The sequence below is a fragment of the Protopterus annectens genome, chromosome 4.part0, assembly GCF_019279795.1.
Source record: "Protopterus annectens isolate FY-2018-M chromosome 4.part0, PAN1.0, whole genome shotgun sequence".
Taxonomy (NCBI): Eukaryota; Metazoa; Chordata; order Ceratodontiformes; family Protopteridae; genus Protopterus; species Protopterus annectens.
Genome location: NC_056733.1, coordinates 418263931 through 418289090, shown reverse-complemented (window position 1 = coordinate 418289090; position 25160 = coordinate 418263931). Strand labels below are relative to the sequence as shown.

Below are 25160 nucleotides of genomic sequence, written 5' to 3'. Positions count from 1 at the left end.
TCAAATGAGAGATTGCTATCAACTTGGGTCCCCAGGTCCCTAATTACTTCTTCCGTACTTAATGGATTACCACCTATGTGGTAATTTGTGGGCACTTTGTTTTTGCCAAAGGGGGTGACTATACACTTTTTGGCATTTAGCTTAAGGCCATGGCTCTGGCACCAGTTGTCTGTTTCTATGAGGCTCTTTTGGAGGATGCTTGTGTCGGCTGGAGAGTCGATTATGGTGCCTAGTTTGCAGTCATCTGCGAACTTGGTCAGCCACAGTCCTTCCGTGTTGGCCTGTACCTCTGAGAAATATATACTGAACAAGAGAGGTCCCAGGACTGAGCCTTGTGGGACGCCACTTGTAACTGGCTTGGAGTCTGACGTGGCTCCAGCAATTCTAACCATGTGGGTTCTGTCCTTGAGCCAGTTTGCAACCCATCTAGTGACATAGGGGTTTATATTTAAGCTGGTGAGCTTATCTATAATGCCCGAGTAGGGTATTGTATCAAAGGCTTTTGCGAGGTCCACGTAAGCTGTGTGGACCACCTTCCCCACGTCAATGGCCTTGGTGACTGTTTCAGAGAAATCAACCAGGTTTAAGAGGCAGGATCTGCCCTTAATAAAGCCGAACTGGGTAGGATCCAGTGTCTGTAGGTCCCCAATATCTTTATTTATGAGGTCCATGATGATCCTTTCCATAGCTTTGCAGACCAAGCTAGTCAGACTTATGGGGCGATAATTTCCAGGATCCGTTGCGGCACCACCTTTGTGGAGAGGGACCACTGTTGCTGTATGCCACTCTTTGGGTACATAACCTGTAGTAAGGCTGAGATTGAACAGTAGTTTTATGTTTGGGTTTTGCTCTTCTTGGAGTTCATGTAGGACACAGCCCGGGACACCGTCTGGTCCCACTGATGCTGTGTTTTTTGCTTTGGAGAGGGCAGCTCTTACCTGAGCATCTGAGATGTCAGGGGGGCAGCACTCTGCTGGGATAGATATTTGCCCTTTTGGTGGGGGGGGGAGTTTGCGCTGAACCCGTCAGCTAGGATGTTGGCAATGTCTGTGGTTTCAGTGTATTTTTTGTCATTTTGGACTAATTCTGAGCATATCTGGGAATTCCCACCCAGGTTCCTAACATAACTAAAGAAAGCCTTGTGATTATCCTTAGTGTCCTGTGCAATTTTTCTCTCGAAGCTGGCCTTAGACGATTTTATGAGTGCCTGTAGTTGCTAATACTGATCAGAGATGCCTTCCCTTTTTGGGATTTTGCTCTATCATGTAGTAGCTTCCTCCTTCTATTGTATAGTTTGTTTATGGCTGGGGTCCACCAGACAGGACGTCTGCCTTTGGAGGATTGGGTCTTGGCTTTATTTGGGATTGCATGATCCATGCATTCCTGATGGTGTTCATAGAATGCGTTTATAAAGGATTCTGTGGTCTGGGCCGTATTTTCCACAGGCCCGGGGGCTTTGAAGGATTCCACCTCGGTTTTGAGGAATGTGAAATTTGCTTTAGAGAAGTGGTTTTCTGGGCAGGGGGTGGGGTCGGGATGTGAATATCCAGTGAGATTAGTTTATGGTCTGATCTTACCAGTGAGGGATACACTTCTAGTCTGGAGCATAGAGTCCCCATGTTGGTGATGATCAGGTCCTCTTGTGGGAGCGGTAACAAGTTGTTCCATAGCATTTGAGTTTATAAATTCTAGGAACCCTTGGGCTAGGGTGTTGGAGCTAGAGTAATGCTCCCAGTCTATGTTTGGGTAGTTGAAGTCGCCCAATATAATGGTGTTTGGAGAGACCTTCATATTTTCCAGTGTTCTCAGGAAGGCCGAGTGGGGTTCCTGGGTTTGGGAGGGTGGTCTGTAGCAGGCTATAAACTGGAAGGCAGTTTTACCCACTGTTAGTTGCACATGGATAGTCTCTGATGCTTTGTGCTGTGCCACCAACCTGGAGGTGTGGGTATCTTTGACTAATATTGATACTCCCCTTCTTTTGTGGTTCGGTCCAAGTTTTGGGGCCGAAAAGCATGGTATGAGGTATAACCTGGTAGTGCTGGGGTGCTCTCGGGAGCCTTGAACCAGGTTTCTGTTACTGCACAGATATCGATGTTCTCCATGCTAAGGAGAGTTTCGAGTGCGTGCATCTTGAGGTTTAGGCTTCTGGCGTTGAGTAGCACTACTCTTAGTTTCTTATCCCTTGTGATACCTATGGAGGTGGGTTTGTCTTTTGAGCCTTGCCTAAAAAGGCACTATGGGGGTAGCAAGAGCCTTTGCCAATATCCGAAAGCCCAGGGGTGATAGGTGCAAGCCGTTCCTAGCGAAGCATTGTGGCTTGTCGAGCATGTCATCCCAGGCTGACAGGCATTGGTTCCCCTTTGAATGACACCAATACTTAAGCCAATTGTTGAAATTGATCATCTTGTCTTCATATTGTGGCATCATTCTTGGTGAGGGTAAGATGCTATTCAAGGTCAGGGTCATACCAGCCTGGGCTACATGCTCAGAGAGCTCCTCTATGTCTCTTTTCATGTAGTCCAGGGAGGTACATCTCAGGTCATTCACACCAGCATGGACAATGACTGAGTCATATTTGTACTTGCCTTGGAGTGACCTGAGTGCTTGTGTTATGTGATGGATCCTAGCGCCCGACAGGCAGCACACCGTGACCTTCTCCTTGTTCAGCCTGGTGAGCGGGACGTCAGTGTGCCTGACGATAGAGTCACCTATTACAAGTGTATCAGGTGTGTTGTTTAGCCTTAAGGGCTGTGACTGTTCGGTACACTGGCTTTGTGAGCTATGTGTTGCACGTGTTTTGTTTTGGGGTAGCGGTTGCTTGGGTGTCTGCTTTGGAGGTCTCTGCTACTTAGGCAGATTTTTATTTAGAGCCTCCGAGTATGTTTTTGTGTGTTTATGTGTTTGGTTTGCTGTCGTGGTAGGTCTATGTGAGACTGGAATTGTAGTGAGTGTGGTTTCCTTCTCCTTCTGACTGGTTACGCCAGTACTGAGTTGAGAGAGCTTAGCCTCCAGTTTGGCTATATGGTTGCATCTCTCACATGTGTTGGAATTTGTTGGGAGGAGGAGAGGGTTGTCTGTGTACATGAGGCAGTTGTAACATTGCCTCAAGATTCCCAGATTCACCAGCTGGACCGGAGAGGAGATTGACAACTGACATTTGGACATGCTAGAATAGTATTGGGAATTCCTTTATAATTGAAAAAAGGGCCAACGGGGAACAAGGTACTCAAGGGGAGTTTGTGAGGGTGTAGTGCTTTTAATTTTTTAATGCTGACTTATATAATTGCTTTAATGAGCAAGTGCCAGGTAACTTAAATGCAATGTGTTACAGGTAACTTAAATGCAAAAACGACAAACAGTAACTTTCTTTCAAGTGAAACAAGGAAATAAGTACAGTAAGCAATGCAGATATCACTAGTGATCCACAGAAGCGCTGAAAAGCCGCGTTTTAGGTGAAATTAGCGTTTCAGGGAAATAACAAGCAAACAAACAACAAGCATACAAACAAAGCTAGATTCAGCTTAGTATTGTTATCTAATTTGTCTTTCGATTCTAGAAATGTCAAAAGATAAAGATAAGGGGCATAAGGATCATCGCCCTTCAGGGTTCAAAAAGTGTGATAGCTGTGCACAGAAAATGTCTCTTACAGACAGCCACACCAGTTGCGTGTATTGCCTTGGTGAAGCCCATTTGCAGGAACCCTGCACCTTTTGTCACGCATTTATCACTAGAGTTTTAAATGAGAGAAAGAGGAAACTCATTGACAGGGGTCTCATGACCAGTTCCTTCCAGGAACAGCTGGAACTTGGTCAGGCAGCTCCAAAATCCTCTAAGAGAAAATCATCGAAAGTTCCGTTCGACTCAGCTTCATCTATTTCGGTGCTGTCGATTTCATCAGTTCTGAGACGATCTTTGGTACCGAAAATTTTGCCTGACATCGAGACTGTATCTCCCACATTGAGATCTCCTGTTTTGGAGAGAAGGAGGTCTCCTTCTGTCTCCAACAGATCCTCCTGAACCCTATCAGATGAGGACATCAAGAGGGTGGTGAAGAGGTTGCTTTTGGATCCAGCTCTGGCAAGAAAATTGGCCCCTCCAGACACAAAGGTCTTGGAGCTGACAACTGTTCCTCATCCGACTGCTTCGCTCTCGGAGCCTATTACTTCAGGTTCCTCTGTCCTGGACCCTTGGGGATTCAACATGTTTCCTCGGGGCCAATTACTCTATCCTTGATGGCTCAGGCTGGAGTTGAGGGTTCTGGGAGCCGATGGTTTCGTGTCGACTCCGAGGGGGAAAGTCACCCTGGGTTCTCATCGGAACCGACCCTCCCTCCCAGAGCCTCGGCTCTACTCAGCTCAGATCCCACTTAGCCGTTCTCTCTTGCTAGGAGTCGACCATCTGCCCCCTTGGAGCGGAGGTCTTCTTCGGAGTGAGGGGGAAAGGCTTTTGCAGCTATAGAGAAGGCTTTATCCTCTGCCAAAACCATTCCATTAGAACCTGTGTCCCACCAGCAGCAGGCAGCAACCTCTTCCCCCCTGCCACCCCCACAGTGTAGGGAACCAGAGGCCCAAGTAGCCCCATTTGGAGGTACCCCCTTTTCCAAGACCTCCCCAGATTATCCCACTGGAGAGCTCCCTTGGAAGAGGCTATGTAAAAGGAAACATGTCGACTCACCTGAGTCTGTCACGTCAGACACTAATTTAGAGGAATCAGAAGAGTCCCCTAGATCCCCCTCTGAGGATGTCTCTTTTTCTGACATCCTAGAAATCCTTAGACAGAGGGGTGATTGGAAGACCTCTAACCCTACTGAGGATGATCCAGTGTATCTTGAGGCCTTTGGTTCCTGACCTTCCACCTTATGGGTGACGCTGCCTTATGACCAACTTTTGGAGGTCATATCACGGAAAGCATGGACCTCTCCAGATTCAGTGGAAGCCGTCCCGAGGAGGCCAAATAAGTTTATGACAGCACCTGAAGACAAGTCGTTCCTTAGTAAGGGAGTTCCAGTTGATGCTATGGTGGTAGCAGCGGCCACCAAGAAGGAATTATCTGAGTCGTCTTCTAATATCCATCCTCCTAACAAGGAGTGCAGGATGATGGATAGGTACGGGAAGCTTACTTTTTTTTCAGCGGCATTTACACTAAGATCACTGAATTACCTGACTCATTTTACTCGTCTTCAGAGGGATCTCCTGAAAGAGTTAGGAGACACCCTCCAGGGTTCAGTAGCTCCGGGTTCCATGGATAAGGTTTCTACGCAGCTCTCCACCCTTGCTTCCATAACTAACTCCTCCATGAGGCTTATCTCATATGCGGCAGATGGAGCGAGTAGGGCAGCCGCAGCAGGAATATCCCTCAGGAGACATTTGTGGATGCGTCTTTTTAATTTTACGGAATCCTTCAAGGCTTCCTTCACTAATGTTCTCTTTGATGGTTCATCTCTTTTTGGACCCCAAGTGAAAGAGACTTTGACTAGGTGCGAGCAGGAAGGGAAAACCGTATCTGCCGTTGGAGTCTGTTTCTCTCTCCCATCCAGACCCTATCCCAAGGATAATACAGGAGGGAAAATGTGGTTCCGCAAATCCCAAAAAGGTTTCCCTCAGGCACAAGGTCAACCCTCCCCCAGAGGCAGAGGGGGAGGATATAATGGAAGATGCCACCCTTGCGGCAGAGGAGGTCCTCAACATCAGGGAGACAGAGAAGCTTTCTCTGATCATCCCTTCTATCTACCCTGAAGGGTTGCCTGACTATCCATCTCTGGAGGCAGTTGGGGGTCGCCTATCGCTGTACCCAAGCGCCTGACTAGCTATCACTCAAGATCGTTGGGTACACACAATAATATCCAGAGGTTACCTGATTCCCTTTATTTCCGAACCCCCAACAAACCGGTCTCTACCAGACGTACCACCCATCCAACTAGACCGTGCAACATCAGAGGTCATCTCATTTCTACAAAAAAGAGTCATCCAAGAAGTCCCCGCAGAGCAAGTAGGATCCGGAACTTACTCTCGATTCTTTTTAGTTCCCAAAAAGACAGGGGACTGGAGATCAATTCTAGATCTCAGCAGGCTCATCAAGCATGTAAGGAAATCAAAGTTCCAAATGGTCACTCTGCAGTCGATATTTCCCTTTATCGGGAAAGACAACTGGATGTGCTCAATCGATCACCAGGATGCGTACTACCACATTAAAATGGACAGGCGCTCCAGGAGACACTTACCCTTCCGGCTGGGAGCCAGTCATTTTCTGTTCAGAACGCTGCCCTTTGGCCTCACTACAGCCCCCAGAGTGTTTACCAAATTCATGACAGTGGTAACGGCTCACCTGAGACGTCAAGGATTCCAAGTGTTTCCGTTCCTAGACGACTGGCTCCTCACTGCTACCACCAAGCATCAACTCATAAGGACCAGGGACGAGACTCTATCCTTGCGCATCAATCTAGGCATCACTGTCAACCTACAAAAGTCAGTCTTATCTCCCTTGCAGCACATTGTATATTTAGGCTCAGAAATAGACACAAGTAGGCCAGTTATTTTACATTAAGAAGGTTCGTGGTCTGCACTCTTGTGAGAGGAGAGGCTGGACTCTGCCCTTCTGAGCTGGGAATTTCTGGTTAAAGGCTTATAGTGCCTGCATATTTTAACTGTTTCTTACTGAAATTGGTACACCTTGTTTGCTGTAGCATAGACTAGATCCAGGCCTGGCCTACAAAAGTAAGTCTTATCTCCCTTGCAGCACATTGTATATTTAGGCTCAGAAATAGACAGAGATAGCAACGCATATCCTGGGGAAATCCAACGTAATAGCAGACAAACTCAGCCAAGCAATTCTGATGCCTCACGAGTGGTCCCTGAATCCAATGGTTGCGAAAGAGATCTTTCACAGATGGAGCCAGCATTGCTGTGATCTATTTGTCACTCACCTGAACACCAAATGCGGCAGCTACTTTGCCCTCATTCCCCATCCGGGGATATCACCCAGGGATGTTCTAGTTGACGACTGGCCCCTGGGAATTCTTTATGCCTTTCCTCCTTTTCCACTCATCCCCAAAGTAATACAGAAAGCAAGACAGTTGAGGAGTTCCTTGATCCTCATTGCTCCTTACTGGCCTTAACAAGTTTGGATTCCCTTCCTGTGGCCCTACCTCTTGGAGGAACCATGGATTCTGGACCCATCTCCAGATCTCCTGATTCTTCAGTCAGGACCGTTCCACCCCTCCATCCACACCTCCAAATTGACAGCTTGGCTGCTCCAGTTCCACGAATAGCCAGGTCTATTCCTCTATCCCCTGCGGTCAAACACATTCTAATTTCATCCCATGAACCTTCCACTCAGAAAGTATATTCCTGCAAATTGAAAAGGTTTTCCCTTTGGGCTACGAATCAGGGCTAAGATCCATATACGGCTCCGATAGAATCTATTTTATCCTTCCTAGCGTCAATTTTTCATGAAGGAGTGACAGCCGCTACAGTTAGAGTTCAATTAACTGCTATTTCCAATTTCGTCTTTGGTTTCATGGGAAATCCAATCATGCAACACTCCTTGTGTAAAACTTTCTTAAAAGGAGTTCTTCTTCTTAGGCCCCCAATAAAACAACCATTAGAACCCTGGAATTTAAACGTAGTCCTCTCATCTTTGATGTCTGCACCCTTTGAGCCATCCTCGTCGTCAGACCTAAAATTGTTATTATGGAAACATTATTCTTAGTAGCCATAACATCTGCTAGGAGAGTTTCAGAACTGCAAGCTCTAACTATTCGACCTCCTTACATTATCTTTCACAAGGATAGAATCTCTCTCAGGACAAACCCTTCCTTTCTTCCCAAAGTATGCTCAGAGCACAATCTGAAAACTACCATTGAGCTACATGTGTTTTTTCCAAACCACTCTAATAAATCAGAGTATAGACTACACCAGCTAGATGTTCACAGAATACTCAGGTTTTATCTACACAGGACTAAAGAATTCAGAAAATCCGATCAACTTTTTGTTTCCTTTTCTGACAAAAAGAAAGGCTTGTCTGTTTCTAAGATTACTCTTTCAAAATGGCTTTCGGATTGCATATGCTTTGCTTATCAACAAGCTGGTAGACAATTACCTGTCAAAGTTAAAGGTCACTCTACTAGGGCTGTAGCTACTTCATGTGCCTTTAGCTCTAGACTCCCAATTGATACTATTTGTGCAGCAGCTACTTGGGCAAGACCACATACGTTTGTCACTCATTACAAATTGGATTTGGCCTTCCGGGACAGGTCTTCCTTTGGGTCCACTGTGCTGAAGAGTCTCATTGCTTGAGCCACGCAGGTTAAAGGTGCTAGGGATGCTGTCCCATCCAGCAAGAATTATGGCGAGATAGGACTACGTAACATAAAGAAGTTATGTACTTACCATAACGTTCCATGTTTATAGTCCATCTTGCCTATATTCTTGCGTCCCTCCATCCAACCCCCTTCCTGTTTCTGGGGTATCTGGTGGACTATTCTGGTGCTTCCTGACATTGTTCTTTTTGTTGTTCACCTGGAATGGATTATATTTCTAAATCCTTTGCTGTATTTATACAGCTCTTATATTGCTCTTACCTGATAAGTATTTTTTGCTTTCTTGCAAACAAGATCTGGGGATTTGCCATGAGGCACCATGGGATAGGGGCTAGCCTTGAGCCAGTAAAAGCTCTCAAGCTTTAGTATCAGCCGAGTCGGAGCCGAATATCGGCTCTGAACCCATCCAGCAAGAATATAGGCGAGATGGACTAAAACATGGAACGTTATGGTAAGTACATAACTTCTTTTTATCCTCATTGCCCCATATTGGCCTAGACAAATCTGGTTTCCTTTCCTCTGGCCTCATCTACAGAAGGAGCCCTGGATTCTGGAACCTTTTCCAGGTCTGTTGTCACGTCCAACAGGAATGCTTCATCCCAACCTTCACAATTTCAAGCTGACAACTTGGTTCCTCCAGTTCCGTTGATTCATAGACAGCCTATGCTCTCCTCCTTGGTCCGTCATATTCTGATATCCTCCCATAAGTCATCCACTCAAAAACTATATAGGAGTAAATGGAAGAGGTTTGTAATATGAGCACAGCAACACAATATGGGTCCTGTTATGGCTCCCGTTCACTTCATTCTGGAATTTCTAGCCCACATTTTCAGTAACGGAGCTGTGGCATTTACTATAAGGTCCAGTTAGCAGCCGTTTCAAATTTTCCCATTGGGACAGACAACATCATTAATTTCCCACAAACTTTGCAAAGTGTTTTTAAGAGGGACCATGTTGTTAAAACCTCCCCACAAGGATCCTTCTCCTCCTTGGGATCAAAATCTGTTTCTGTGTATGATTGTTCAACCACCCTTTGAACCTGCAGTATCTTGTGATATTAAGTTCCTTTCATGTAAAACTATCTTTTTGGTGGCTATCACATCACCAAGGTGGATATCAGAAATTCAGGCACTATTTTCCCAGCCCCCCGTATTTTGTTTTTAATAAAGACAGAGTCTCTTTGCATACCAACCCCTCTTTCTTGCTCAAAGTTGTTTCTCAAACAAATATTAATCAGACTATGCATTTGCCTGTTTTCTTCCCTAATTTTAGTAATAAGGGCAAATATGTACTACATTTGTTGGATGTTCATAGACAGCAACATTTCTATTTGCATAGAACTAAAGAATTTCAGAAAGCAAACCAATTGTTTATTGTATTTGCAGGCCCTAGGAAAGGCCTACTAGTTTCCAAAGTTACTTTGTCAAAATGGCTTTCTAGTTGTATTTCCTTTATTTACACCTCAAAAGGCATGAAACCTGACAAGTCCATTTGGGCTCATTCTACCAGGCCAATGGCCACATTTACAGTCTTTAATATGAATGTCTCTTTGGATGATATTTGTGCAGCAGCCTCTTGGGCAAACCATCATACCATTATCACTCATTACAAGTTAGATTTGGTCTCTAGGGGAAGGGCCTCCTTTGGTGCAATGGTTCTGAGGAATATTCTCCTGTGAGTCTACCTACCTGGGGTAAAGGTAGCTGGGGACTTGGTCCCATATGTGAGAATGAGATGAAGAATTGACAATGTCAGATAAAGAAGTTATGTCCTCACCATAAAGTTCCATCTGTATTGTCGATTTTTCATCTCCCCTCACATCCCCTCCCTCCAACCCCCTTCGATGGGTTTCTTGATTTAATGGGAGGAGATTCTAAAGGATTAGGATGTTTTCCTTATACTCGAGAAAAGGTCTCTTTTAAGCTCTTCTATTGTGTTAAGTATTGAAATTCCCTTTTTGCTATGAATATAGTTATAGCTAACAAGCTCTGAGGTAACGGGGAGAGATGCATTGTGAATAAGGGGAGGTATCCAAAAGCTTTTTGGTTGCCACGAGCTTGCTATTGGCCAAGTCGGATCTGATGGATTGGATTTGGACCCCATATGTGAGGAGAGATGAAAAATCGACAATACACATGGAATGTTATGGTGAGTACATAACTTCTTTTTTCTACGGGTTACCACAAGGACTAGGCCCCTTTACAGTTCTCATTCCTTTAATCTTACAGTTCCTAGCTAATTTAATTTACTCCAATTCCAGCTATTCAGCCATTAAGACTTAGTTAGCAACTATTTCAAATTTTCATCAAGGCATTAATTCAGGTTCCCTGGATTCCCAAAATTCTGCAAGGCCTTTTTAAAAGGCACATTCTTGCTCACCCCCCTCCCCCATGGGACCTTATCCTTGTAGTACATGGTCTTATTCAGCCCCCATTCCAACCTGTTTCAAGCTGTAGAATAAAACATCTCCCCTGGAAACCTTCGTCCTAATAGCTGTCATCTCAACAAGACGAATATCTGAACTTGTTGCCTTAAGAGTCTCCTTCAGACCAAATCTTTCCTTTGTTTCTAAAAATTGCTTCCAAGGCAGCCATGAACCAAACCATTTATTTGCCAGCTTTCTTCCCAGACCACGCAAACAAAGGAGAATATACGGTGCATACTCTAGATGTTCACAGACAATTTAATTTCTGTTTTCATAGGGAAAAAAAACTTATGTAAAGGCAACCAACTCTTTATGTTCTTTCCTCAGCAAGACTAGGAATTAAAGTTTCCAGAGTGACTTTCTCCAGATGACTTTCAGATTGTATCACATTCATTTATTTTAAGTATAATAAACAACTGGGTGCTAAACAAAAGAAAAATTTCACAAAATCAGTCTCAACTTTCACGACTTTTTTAAGAACTCATTTATAGATGGCATTTTTGCTGCTGCAGCATTGTCAATAATGCATTCCTTTGCCAAACATTATAAACTTGATCTTATATCGTTAGCTGATGCTTCTGTCCCATCATCGAGATGGACAGAGAGGACAGTATATGTTACAAAAGGTATATACTTACTACAGTGATAACAGCCTTGTTGTCCTTCTCAATCCGTTGTGACAACCCTCCCACCACCACCCTTCCTAATCTACCACTTTCATTCCTGAATAGACCTAGTAGGCCTAAACCGAACTGAGAAACAATAGGAATGCCTGCATTATGGGAGAAGAGAGGAGCTCAAGCACTGGAAAATCATCTATGCAGAAAAGTTACTGGCTTGGCTTCACCACTAGCACAGATAATCCATCAGTTGAGATGGATGGGGAGGAACAATAAGGATCCATTGTTATGGTAAGTAAATGGCTTTTTTAATATAATTAGGAAAATGTTGACAGACTTTTGAAAACAAAAAAAGTAATGTTGAATTACAACGAAGAATGTAGTTTATTTATATACTGCTATTTATTCTTATTTATCCAGAGCTATGTTTCAGAATTCTTCGAGAGGACAAGTGTTGTGCAGGATCAACACAGATCGTTAAATGGTGAGTTACATTACCTCCTGATAATAAATATCATTATTTTATCATCAGATACATATAATAACAGAAAATTCAAATCATAACCAGTAGTGCACAACAGAGGTAAATCCAAGCCGTAACTATAATACAAATAATAAAAACACAGATGAGCGCTTTCACATATAGCTTCTTCAGATTTAATGCCAGAATAGAATGCATACTACTTGTAGTAATAATTCAATAATACATCCAATCAAATGAAAGTGCATTTTAGGTTGCTAGGTGCTGTTAAAGCAACAGATGATAACCGACAATTCTAAAAATCAATATTTTATAATTATATGCCAAAGCGAACCTTAAAAACTTAAGTGCATATGTGTGCACATGTACACACACACGTATACAAAACTATTTAACATGGTATTAAAATTATTCAGCATATCATCTTTTTAAAAAAAGATTTAAAAAGTTGTAAAACTCAGTCAAAGTTAATGAAATGACCAGAAGCTGTACATGTATGTATCTCAGTGTATCTTTATGCAAAACAAAGAATAGTCTATATGACATGGTATATAGCAACTGGGTGTGTGTAAATTAATGTTATATACACAAACCTTACTGTGCATAATAAGATATACAATACTGTATTGTTACAATTAATACAACAAATATGTGTTGTCTGAAAGAATGTAACTAAACAGGAAACAGTTAATGTTAAGTTGTCTATCTCGCCTTCATTCTTGCTGGATGGGTTCGGAGCTGATCCTCTGCTCCGACTCTGCCTTTTTCTAAAGCTCGAGAGCTATTTACTGGCTCGAGGCCTCCCCTTATCCCACAATGCTAGGTGTCAGATATCCAGATCTCGTTTGCCGCTTCAGCTACGAGGTTGCGTTTTTTACCGGCTCCAGGTCGTATAATTCTTTTTATAACTTTTCATAGTCAGGGTTGTTGTTACTATTTTAGATTTTCTTTTCTATTAGAGTTGTTAAATTGTAACCCCTTTAGACCCACTTATAACCCCCTTTTTTCTGTTGATTACAGAGTTTTATTCCCTTCCTCCCTTCCCCTCCCCATCCCCCTTTGGGGTAGTGGTTAGGCCTATCTCTTTATAGTGTGGTTATAAAACTATATAGTTTTATAGTTTTTGGTTAATTATAACTGTTATAGTTGTAGAGGTTGTATTGTCTGTTCTAGTGCGTGTGTGTCTATGTTTAGTGTTTAAGCACTAGCTTAACTTCCCTTGGTATCTCTTCTACCATGTCCAAAGATACCAAGGTTTCAGGTTTCAAGAAGTGTGACTCGTGCTGTCAGAAGATGTCTCTGACAGACGGTCACACTTCTTGTGTTTATTGTTTGGGCCCCCTACACCTGCAGGACTCTTGTTCAGTCTGTCATGCTTTCAGTCCGAGAGTCCTGCAGGAACGTAGGAATAAACTTATATTGAGAGGCTTGTTAAAGCCTGAAGGATCCCTGACTAAGCCTTTGTCGGGGAAATCCTTAAAGCCCGCCAAACCGTCGGCTCCCTGTTCGGAGCTGACGCCAAGCGGAGCTTCTACTGCCTTGTCGGTTCCGGCTGGAACCGACACTTTGAGACCTCAGTCGGCCCCGACTTTGCCATCGGAGCCTTCTCTGAGCCGGAAGCGTTTGAGATCCCCCTCTTTAGAGTCTGTTCGCTTGGCTCCTAGATCCCCATTACTACAATCGGAGCGGAGTCATAGGTCCCATTCCTCTTGGTCCTCCAGATTATCTGACCATGACTTAGAGAGGGTGGTCAGTAGGCTCCTTAAGTCGCAGGCACTGGCCAAAATGTTGACTAGCCCTTCTCAGCAGACTGTGGCTATCCCTGTTTCTTCAACTATTCCTACTCCGACTCTACTACCGTGTTCAGAGCCGGAGCTTGTTGGGGCTCGAATCGTCAGAACGTCAGAGCCGATACCCCACCATTCGGCTCCTTTGTCAGCTCCAATCTCTTCATTGGTTCCGTCCTTGGAGGGATCTGGGCGCCGAGACTCCTTCGTTGGCTCCGGGGGGGCGAGTGGCATTGGACCCTTGTCCGACCCCGTTCTCCCTCTCGGGGCCTCGGCGCAGGTGAGCTCGGCCCCGACATCGGCCTCAGAGCCGTCCCTCTTGGTGCCGGGAGGGGTTCACGTCTCTTTGGAGCGGGGGCCTCTCTTCTCTGCCTGATAGGGGCGCCTTTGAGGTCATGAGGAGCGTGCTGACTCCTGGGTCAGCTCCGCGATCGACCCCTTCGGCTCCTCCCCTCATGGTGCTTGTGTCGGTCTCTGTCCACCCTCCTGACCCCAAGCGTGGAGAACAAGCACTCCAGGTAGCCCCATTGGGTGCATTTTCCTCTTCTGAGGCCTCCCCTGATCATTCGGAGGAGCCCCCTCAGAAGAGAAAATGTAAGAGGAAGCATGTTGACTCCCCCGAGTCAGTCACCTCTGACACTGACTTGGAGGATTTGGAAGGGTCCCCAAAAATCCCCCTCTGAGGATGTCTCCTTTTCAGACATCCTTGAGATCCTTAAGCAGAGGGGGAACTGGACTGCCCTCAACCCTTCCGAGGACGAGTCGGTGTATCTGGACGTGTTTGGTTCTCGTCCTTCCACCTCCTGGGTGTCTCCGTCTTTCGACCCACTCATGGAAGTAGTGGCTCGGAAGGCGTGGACGGCCCCTGACACAGTGGAACCAACTCCCCGCAGGCCCACAAAATTCATCACAGCCTCGTCCAACAAACAGTTTCTCACTAAGGGTGTCCCTGTTGATGCCATGGTGGTTGCAGCAGCCACTAAGAAGGAGTTGGCTGACCCTTCAGTGCCTATCCATCCACCTAATAAAGAATCTAGGACGATGGATAGGTACGGCAAGCGGATGTTCTCTTCAGCGACCTTTTCTATGCAGTCGCTGAACTATCTGTGCCATTTCACCCACCTTCAGAGAGATCTCCTTAAGGAACTGGGTGATACCCTTCAGGATCCATCTGCTGCGGGGTCTCAGGAAAAGATTAACTCCCAGCTGGCGACCCTTAATTCTATAGTCAACTCCTCCATGCGGCTCATTTCTTATGCAGCCGATGGAGCAAGTAGGGCCACAGGCACAGGCATGGCTTTGAGAAGACATGCCTGGATGCGGTTATGCAGTTTTACTGACCTGTTTAAGGCGTCCTTCACAAATACCCTCTTTGATGGTTTGGCTTTGTTCGGACCACAGGTGAAGGATACCCTTACCAGGTGTGAGCAGGAAGGCAAGACTCTCTCTGCCGTGGGAGTCCGTTTTTCTACTCCTTCTAGACCATACCCTAAAGGTCAGAAGGGTGGGAAAATGTGGTTTTGCAAACCCCAAGGAGTCGTGCCTGACACACGTGGAGAGTTTCCCTCCAGGGGCAGAGGAGGGAACAACAACAGGTGCCGCCCGAGGGGCAGAGGGGGTCCGTAGAATCAGGATAGCAAGGAATCTTTTTCCGACAAACCCTTTCAGCACCCCTGAGGGGCTGCCCGACTGTCCACTCTCCGAGGCAGTCGGGGGAAGATTATCACTGTACCCAGAAGCCTGGCGACTCCTCACACAAGACAAATGGGTACAGGCTATCATATCCGAGGGTTACAAAATCCCCTTTGTCCACACCCCCATTCAAACAAACAGATCCCTTCCAGATGTTCCACCCGGTCTAAGGGAGCAAGCAGTACTAGAAATCTCAAAACTGCTAAGAAAAAGAGCCATCCAGCCAGTCTCAGCAGACCAGCAAGGATCCGGGATTTACTCCAAGTTCTTTTTGGTACCAAAGAAGACAGGGGACTGGAGACCCATTTTGGATCTCAGCAGATTAAACAAATCTGTTCAAAGAACGAAGTTCCGGATGGTCACGCTTCAGTCCATTCTACCCTTTTTGGGTCCGGACATTTGGATGTGCTTCATAGACCTTCAGGATGCGTACTACCATATCAGAATGAACAAACGCTCCAGGAGGTTTCTCCACTTCTGGCTGGGAGCCAGTCACTATCAATTCAGAGCCCTGCCCTTTGGTCTCACCACAGCCCCCAGGGTGTTCACCAAATGCATGGCAGAGGTTACGGCTCACCTGAGACGGAGAGGATTCCAGGTGTTTCCATATCTGTACGACTGGCTCCTAACTGCTTCCATCAGGCATCAACTAATCTGAGCCAGGGATTATACCATCAGAGCTAGGTATCTCTATAAACTTCGAAAAGTCTGCATTGTCACCTTGTCAATCTATAACCTTTATAGGTGCCATATTAAACACAAAAGAACTGTCGGCAAAACTTCCATTAGAAAGAGTATTAGACATTCGCCGATATGTTCAAATGTTGCTACAATGCAAGAGAATTCAGGTCAGATTTGTATTGAAAACCTTGGGTCTCATGGCAGCAGCTGTCACATTACCTCCCCTGGCTCGTTTTCACATGTGAATTCTTCAATGGATGCTCTTTACCCAATGGTCCTTTCAACAGCTTCCAATGTCTCACAACATAATAATTACTCAATCATGCAAAGACCACCTTTCTTGGTGGATGGTCTCCCCTCAAGTTTTTCAGGGCAGGCCGTTTGTACTTCCTCCTCCAGTTGCCATGGTGACAACGGATGCCTCCCTGATCGAGTGGGGGGGGGCATTTTCAGGGCAGGACTGTCCAGGGCACTTCGCAACCCCTATAGTACCATCTGCACATAAACGTCTTGGAGATGAGAGCGGTACTTTTAGCGTTGCAAGCTCTTCAGGACTCTCTACCTACCGGGACTATTGCAGTTCACACGGACAATATGTCGGTAGTGTGGTACATCAACAAGCAGGGTGGAACCAGGTCCTATCCCTTATGTCGAGAAGCACTCAGACTTTGGCAGTGGGCGATCTCCTCTCAACGGTTTCTGATAGCAACGCACATCCCCGGGAAGTCCAACGTCATAGCGGACAGGCTAAGCAGAGCAATCCTTATGCCTCATGAGTGGTCTCTCAATCAGTTAGTAGCAGACAAAATTTTCCGCAGATGGGGTCAGCCTTGCTGTGACCTTTTTGCAACCCCTCTCAACAGCAAGTGCAGCGACTTCTTCACTCTCTTCCCCCTCCCAGGCTATTCCCCCAGAGACACTCTAGTTCATGATTGGCTCCGGGGTCTGCTCTATGCATTCCCTCCTTTTCCCTTAGTTCCAAAACTAATTCAGAAAGTGACCGCTTTGGGATCTAGGATGATCCTCATTGCTCCTTACTGGCCTCGACAAATTTGGTTCCCATTCCTGCATCGTCACCTGCTGGAGAAGACCTGGAATCTGGACCCAGTGCCAGACCTCTTGATCCATCAGTCGGGTGGGCTGCACCAATCCCTTCACTCTCTCAACCTCACAGCTTGGTTGCTCCACTTCCAACCTTAGCCAGGCTTCCACTTGTTTCTCAGCCAGTGCGTGAAATCATACATCTGAAGTAGTTAACTTCATTTGGTCTGCAACCTGCGGGATATGGATCCGATCTCGGATCCGAGCCGGCAACTTTACAAAGCTTAGATCTGAGCTCCTAGCTCCTCCCCTTACCCATAATCCCCTGCCAACCCTGACTGACCTCAGATCTAGTTTGCCGCGCTTCTGAACAGCAGCTAGATTGTGAGCTCCTGGTCTTTTGGTCAGATAAGTCCTTGTATCTTAAATTTTTCTCCTTAAACTTGTGTGATTGTGTTGTGTTGGTTAGGTTTCCCTTCTTATAACCTTACTTTATATAACCTCTTTAAATTTTTCTAGTCAAATTTTCCTCCCCATCCCTCGCTGGTCGTAGTCTGTGTGTGTGTTTAGTGTGTTTGGGGCCTACTGAGTGAGTTTTCTTTAACTAACATGTCTGAGGCCCCAAAACCAATATTTTCTAAGTGCACTGAGTGTGGCCATAAGCTCTCCCCAGTGGATGGCCACACTCGGTGTGTCCGGTGCCTTGGGGTTGAACACCTCTCCTCTGGGTGTTCTATCTGCGCGGCGTTCAACCCCAGGGCACTGAAGGACCGGAGGTCGAAGCTGATCCTAGCGGGACTCTTGCCCCGGATTCGGCTTCCGCCTCCGGTGCTTCTGTGGCCTCCTCCCAGGCTTCTGTGGCGGCCACTCCTGCTTCTCTCCCCCCGACCGGGACTCAATCTCCCGCTTCTACGCCGGAGGAGAGGGAGGCCAGGAAAGAAAAAAGGAGGGAGAAGCACCACAAGCGGCGTGCCGAGGCCTCCGCTTCGGCCCCCCCTGGCTAAGCGGGCTTCTCCCTCCACGGCTTCCAGGTCTCCTCCTTCTCAGCTCCGGTCTCCATGCTTCTCACCGGGACCCGAGGAGGAGGAGACCCGATCTCCGTCGAAGTCATCGAGGCGGCACTCCCGGCCAGCCTCGATGGCCTCGTCGAGATCAACGCATAGCCTTTCTGAAGCTGATTTGGACCAGGTGATGCGAAGGTTCATCCAGGCCCAAATGCAGATGGGAGTGCTCCTGCCTCTCCCCCCCCTCCGAGGGGGAGCTCAACACCCTTCTTTGCCCCGATAGCTCCTTCTCCGACCCGCTTCCCGGGTTCAGAGCGCTCGGAGCCGGGCAGCGTTGGAGCTGGGGGTGGGTCGGCACCGACAGTATCTGGTACTTTGGCTCCGACTCTTCCTTCGAGTTTACCGGATCCGTCCTTGTCGGATCCGAGCTCTCGGAGCCGTGCTCTGAGCTTCAGATCCGAGGGGTTTAGTGTGCCTTCGGCTCCGTCCAGATCGGAGTACACTGGCCCTTCGGATCCAATGGTCTCGGCGCCGGCTCTGATCCATCCATCGGATCCGAGTGAGGGTCGGCTCTCGGATCCCAGAGAGAGTGGCTCTCCTTCAGCCTTCAATGTGGTGGAGAGGGCTCTGTTGAGTGCATCCAGGCCCCCGCTCCCTGCTACGGCTCCATCCCGCACTCCCTCTCGTTTGGGTAGGGCTTCCGTCGCCCGGCCACAGGGACAGCCTGCTTTGACGTCTCAGGTCATTACCCTGGAACAAGACGTTGCTGGTGAGTCGTCCTCGGACAGTCCCCCCGAGGATGTTCCTCACAAGCGGAAGTGTAAGAGGAGGCACGTGGACTCCCCCGAGTCCTTGACAGAAGACACGGATTTGGATGAGGGGGAAGGCTCCCCAAGGTCACCCCCCGAGGATGTCTCCTTCGGAGACATCATGGAAATGCTTAGGATAAGAGGGGGGTGGTCTGCCCCCAAGGCTTCCTCGGACGAATCCGTGTTCCTGGAGGCGTTCGAAGCAGGCCCATCTACCTCTTGGGTGTCCCCTCCGGCCGACCCCTTAGTGGACCTTATCACCACTAGGGCGTGGAAGGAGCCGGACACTGTGGAGCCAGTCCCCAAACGTCCTGACAAGATCCTGAGCCCCCCGGCAGAGAAATCCCATTGGAGCAAGGGACCCCCCGTAGATGCCATGTTGGTGGCGGCAGCCACCAAGAGGGAGTTAGCCCAAGAGAGTCCCTCGGTCCATCCCCCGAGCAAGGAGTCTCGCTCGATGGACCGTCTCGGGAAGCGGGTCTTTAGTTCAGCGACCTTCACTGTAAGGTCCCTGAACTACATGGCACATATGATTCGACTGCAGTGAGACCTTATCAAAAAGTACGCTGCATCGCCCCTGGAGTCCTTGTCGGGGGAGGACAAACAGTTGTACTCCACTCACATGGCCACTCTTAGGTCTATATCCAACACTTCTATGCGGCTTTTATCTGCTTTTTTAGCTGCTGCCTCCCTCTGATTGGAAGGAACATGCTACAATGGGAGCCGCTAGAGCCAGCGGAGCAGGCCTAGTTATGAGGCGCCAGGCCTGGCTCAGACATTATGATTTCGCGGAACCCTTCAAGGCGACCTTTGCGAATGCCCCCTTCGATGGTTCTGCCCTATTTGGCAAGACAGTTTGCAAGACTTTGGTCCAGAGCGAAAAGGACGGGAAGACGTTGTCTGCCGTCGGAGTCCGCTTCTCTGCTCCCCAGAGGTCCTTCTCCAAGAACCAAAAGGGACAGAAGAAGATGTGGTTCCGAAAGTCACAACAATCCCAGTCTGCTCCGGACTCCCAGTCCTTCCGTGGCAGAGGAGGACAGGGTGGACGCCGCCCTAGAGGCAGAGGGGGCCCGAAGAACTTTGGGTCCAGAGAAGCCTTCTCTGATCGGCCCACGCAGCAACCCTGAGGGGTTGCCCGACTGCTCCACTCTGGAGGCAGTCGGGGGTGTTTCTCAAAGCACCTGGCAGCTTGGGAGTCCATTGCAACAGACCGCTGGGGGCTTCGTATCATATCCAGAGGATACAGAATTCCCTTTTCCTACGTTCCCGACACCCCCGGACTCCTCCCCGATGTTCCTTCCAATCAGAGGGAGGCAGCAGCTGCGGAAATTCGGCTGCTTTTAGAAAAAGGAGCCATCCAGCACATCCCCCCAGGCCAGTCCGGATCGGGTTACTACTCCAGGTTCTTTTTGGTGCCAAAAAAGATGGGGGACCTAAGGCCCATCCTCGATCTTTCCCTACTAAATCTGTCAGTAACCAAAGAAAAGTTCCGGATGGTCACTCTTCAACCTAGTCTCCCCCTCTTGCGGGAGAACGACTGGATGTGCTCCATAGACCTCAAGGACGCGTACTACCACATATTGATGGATGAACTGTCCAGGAGGTTTCTCCGCTTCCGGCTGGGAGCCAGTCATTATCAATTCAGGGTCCTCCCCTTTGGTCTCACCTCAGCCCCCAGGGTGTTCACCAAGGTATTAGCAGTGATAGTGGCCCACCTGAGACTCCAGGGAATGTAGGTCTTCCCGTACCTGGATGACTGGCTTCTCACCTCCTCGACAAGGCATCTACTATGCTTAGCCAGGGACTACTTTCTCAACCTTGCTCCGCAACTAGGGATCACTATAAACTCGGACAAGTCCTCTCTCACCCCGACTCAGGTGATAGATTTTATCGGGGCCAGACTGGACACCAACAGGCAACTAGTCTTCTTAACTCCCGTCCGGTTGCACACTTTAAGGGCACATATGCGGGCCATCTTTCAATCTTCAAAACCTCCGGCGGGATTGGTTCTGAGGGCCCTGGGGTTCATGGCAGCCGCTATAAACCTTCTTCCCATGGCACGTCTGAACATGAGGATTTTACAGTGGACTCTCCAAGTCCAATGGTCCCTTCATCAATACCCCTTGAGTCACCCCCATTTCTCTCAGCAGGGCCTGCAAGAGGGCTCTCGTTTGGTGGCTTCAATCGCCAGACCCCCAGGCGGGACGCCCCTTTGCAACGGCCCCCCTCTCGCCACGGTGACCACGGACGCCTCACATCTTGGGTGGCGGGGGCATTATTCGAGCAGGACTGTCCAAGGCACGTGGAACGATTCGGAGACCTTATTGCACATAAATGTTCTAGAGATGAGGGCAGTGCTGTTGTCGTTGCAAGCACTTCAGAGCCTTCTCCCTGTAAGAACAATTGCAATCCAGACAGACAGTATGTCTGTGGTATGGTATATCAACAAACAAGGGGGAACCAGGTCTTACCCACTCTGTCGAGAAGCCATGAGAGTGTGGGAATGGGCGATCTCCACCAACCGCTTTCTCATTGCAACACACATTCCGGGACGGACCAACATCCTGGCGGACAGACTGAGTCACACCATCCTTTCACCTTACGAGTGGTCCCTCAATCCTCGAGTAGCGAGTCGAATTTTGCCATTTGAGGGTAGCCCTGTTGCGATCTTTTCGCATCTCCCTCAAACACGAAATGCAACAATTACTTCGCTCTCATTCCCCCTGCCAGGAAAGCCCCGAGGGACGCCTTGGTGCATGCTTGGCCACCCAGTCTTCTCTATGCCTACCCTCCTCTTCCCCTCATGCTGAAACTTCTTCAGAAAGCCAGTCGGTTGGGGAGCAGGATGATCCTCATTGCCCCATTCTGGCCTCGCCAAGCTTGGTTCCCTTACCTCTGGTCTCATCGAGTGAATCCGCCCTGGATTCTAGATCCCCTTCCGGATCTAATCTCCCACCGCCAGGGGCTCCCAATTCCCGACCTGGCCAGCCTCAAGCTAGCGGCTTGGCTGCTCCAGTTCCACTTGTAGCTAGGATTCCTGGTATCTCTTCTCCAGTTAAAACTATCCTAGTAGCAGCGCACAAGCCCTCTACTAGGCAGGTCTATGGTAGTAAATGGAAGCGTTTCTCTATCTGGGCAGAACGCCATAATTTGGATCCTTTTACAGCCCCCTTGCCTGCGGTGCTGGACTTTCTTTCAGGTCTTTTTAATGGCGGAGCTAGCTCTTCTATGGTTAAGGTTCAGTTAGCAGCTATCTCTCATTACCACATAGGTACTGAAATGGGTCTTTTGATTACTACAAAATTGTGCAAAACGTTCCTAAAGGGCACCTTTCTTCTTAGACCTCCAGTAAAGGAAGCGGTACCTCCATGGGATTTGACCTTGGTATTACAAACCCTGACAGCCCCTCCCTTCAAACCGGCGTCTTCCGTAGACCTCAAATATTTGTCTTGGAAAACAGCCTTTCTTGTGGCTATTACTTCAGCCAGGAGAGTATCTGAATTGCAAGCTCTTTCTGTGAAACCCCCATACTTAGCCTTTCACAAGGATAGGGTTTACCTCAGGACCAATCCCTCCTTCCTCCCGAAGGTAGTTTCTGCATCTAATATTAACCAATCTATCAATTTGCCGGTCTTCTTTCCTAACTACCAGAACAAAGGGGAGTACAGACTACATTCTTTGGATGTGCACAGACAACTTAGATTTTACATTCATAGGACATCTGGTCATAGACAATCCGACCAGTTGTTCGTCTCCTTTGCCAGATTTAATCTAGGTAAACAGGTCTTGAAAGTTTCCTTATCGAGATGGATTTCACAGTGTATCATTACAGCGTATCAAAATTCCGGCAGGCCCGCACCTCAAGGAATTCGTGCCCATTCAACTAGGGCTATAGCTACATCTGCCGCCTTTAAATCCAGGGTTTCCTTGGATGATATCTGTTCAGCAGCCACTTGGGCCTCATCTCATACCTTCATCAATCATTATAAATTGGACATTACCTCCAGAGGGAGAACTTTGTTTCGCTCCGCAGTGCTCCGGAATATCCTTCCATGAAGGCCGCCCAAGGTTTAGGTAGCTGGGGACTCTATCCCACAGGTTGCAGACCAAATGAAGTTAACTACTTCAGATTAAGAAGTTATGTACTCACCATAACATTCCATCTGAGTAGGTAAATTTCATTTGTCTGCAACCGTTCCCCCCTTCCGTCCCCCTGACCTTCAGATGTGTTTCATGTCATATAGTGATGTACCAATTCTGATAATGTAGTTAGTTATCCGCTATAGTGCTTGCAGGCAAACTTCATCTGAGGTCAGTCAGGGTTGGCTGGGGATTATGGGTAAGGGGAGGAGCTAGGAGCTCGGATCTAAGCTTTGTAAAGTTGCCGGCTCGGATCCGAGATCGGATCCATATCCCACAGGTTGCAGACAAATGAAGTTTACCTACTCAGATGGAACGTTATGGTGAGTACATAACTTATTTCTTCGCACAAACCTTCTACTAGAAAGACTTATGCTAGTAAGTGGAAACGTTTTTCTTTCTGGGCAGAGGCTAGGAAGGTAAACCCCTTTACAGCCCCTGTCCATAATGTTTTAGATTTTTTGGCGGAACTTTTTCGAGCAGTTTCCTCAGCTGCCACCCTTAGGGTCCAACTGGCTGCTATCACAAATTTTCACGTTAGCCTGAGTCCAGTATCATGTCCCACAAACTTTGTAAGGCTTTTCTAAAAGGGACTATGTTACTTAGACCCCCGGTTAAAGATCCCCCCCCTCCGTGGGATTTGAACTTGATATTAACTTCATTGATTCTCCCTCCTTTTGAACCTGCAGCATCTTGTTCCTTAAAGTTACTCTCCTGGAAGACTCTCTTCTTAGTAGCTATCACCTTGGCCAGAAGAGTATCGGAACTTCAAGCCCTTTGTGTTCACCCTCCATATCTTATTTTTCACAAAGATAGAGTTTCACTCAGGACTAATCCTTCCTTTTTGCCCAAAATACCCTCAGAGACAAATCTCAATCAGGCTATTGATCTTCCTGTCTTTTTTCCTAATTATTCAAACAGAGCTGAACAAAAGTTACACTATCTGGACGTTCACAGGCAGTTACGTTTTTATTTGGATAGGACCAAACAGTCAAGAAAATCAGATCAACTCTTCCTGTCCTATGCTGAGGGGAAGCAGGCCTGCCAGTTTCTAAGGTAACCTTGTCCAGGTGGCTGGCCTCTATTATTACCTTGATCTACCAACTGAGACATAAAGAACTTCCTTCAAAACCAAAAGCTCATTCCACCAGAGCATTAGCTACGTCGGTAGCTTTTCAGGCTAGACTTCCAATGGAATCTATTTGTGCTGCAGCAACATGGGCCATTCCTCATACCTTCATTTCGCATTACAAGTTGGATATGGCCTCCAGGAGTCGAGCTGATTTTGATTCCACTGTGCTCAAGAGTCTGTTTCGATGAGCCACCCAGGGCTAAGGTGCTAGGGACGCTGTCCCATCCAGCAAGAATGAAGGCGAGATAGACAACTTAACATTAAGAAGTTATGTACCTACCATAACGTTCCATGTTCGTTGTCTTCATCTCGCCTTCTTTCTTGCGTCCCACCCTCCATCCCCCTAGCCTGGTTAGGACCAAGAAGAATCCCTTTTGAGGCCTTCTTCCTACGGTTGACCTTGTTTTTAGGTTACGTCCTCCTCTGTTTGTAGCACTGTAGGTAAACCTTTGGTGGGAACTAATGTGTTTTTTCCATGGTGTTAGTTTTTCAAACGAGATCTGGATATCTGACGCCTAGCATTGTGGGATAAGGGGAAGCCTCGAGCTGGTAAATAGCTCTCGAGCTTTAGAAAAAGGCCGAGTCGGAGCCGAGGATCGGCTCCGAACCCATCCAGCAAGAAAGAAGGCAAGATGAAGACAACTAACATGGAAGGTTATGGTAGGTACATAACTTCTTATTTCTTGTTTAAAGGTCTTGCTCTCAGTGCAGGTTGTATAGAGACGTGTTCATTTAGGCCAGGGGAATAGTGTGCTCCTAGTCTAAGGATCCATTTCATCTCTGCTTGATACGTCTTATTAATCAAATCACCCATTCTGACATCTTGGTTGAGAACCTCTAGCACTAAGAATTTTAAATTGTGTCCTTCACCAGATGTGTTCATGTGCTTGGCAATTGCACTGGTGAGGTGATTTGGTTAATAACACGTATCAAGCAGAGATGAAATAGATGAACATGTCTCTATACAACCTGCACTGAGAGCAAGACCTTTAAACAAGAAATAACTGATGTAATGGGATCCTATCTCACCT

At 47.3% G+C, this 25160-nt stretch overlaps 1 protein-coding gene across 1 annotated transcript in view; it reads left to right on the top strand.

Moving 5' to 3' along the window:
• LOC122800254 (HORMA domain-containing protein 1-like) overlaps positions 1-25160 on the top strand; it is a 2017447-nt gene that overhangs the window by 1705654 nt on the left and 286633 nt on the right. Inside the window, exon 4 of the mRNA XM_044069745.1 lies at positions 11783-11846. Within this exon, the coding sequence (XP_043925680.1) occupies positions 11783-11846 (64 nt within the window). The remainder of the gene's footprint in view (positions 1-11782; positions 11847-25160) is intronic.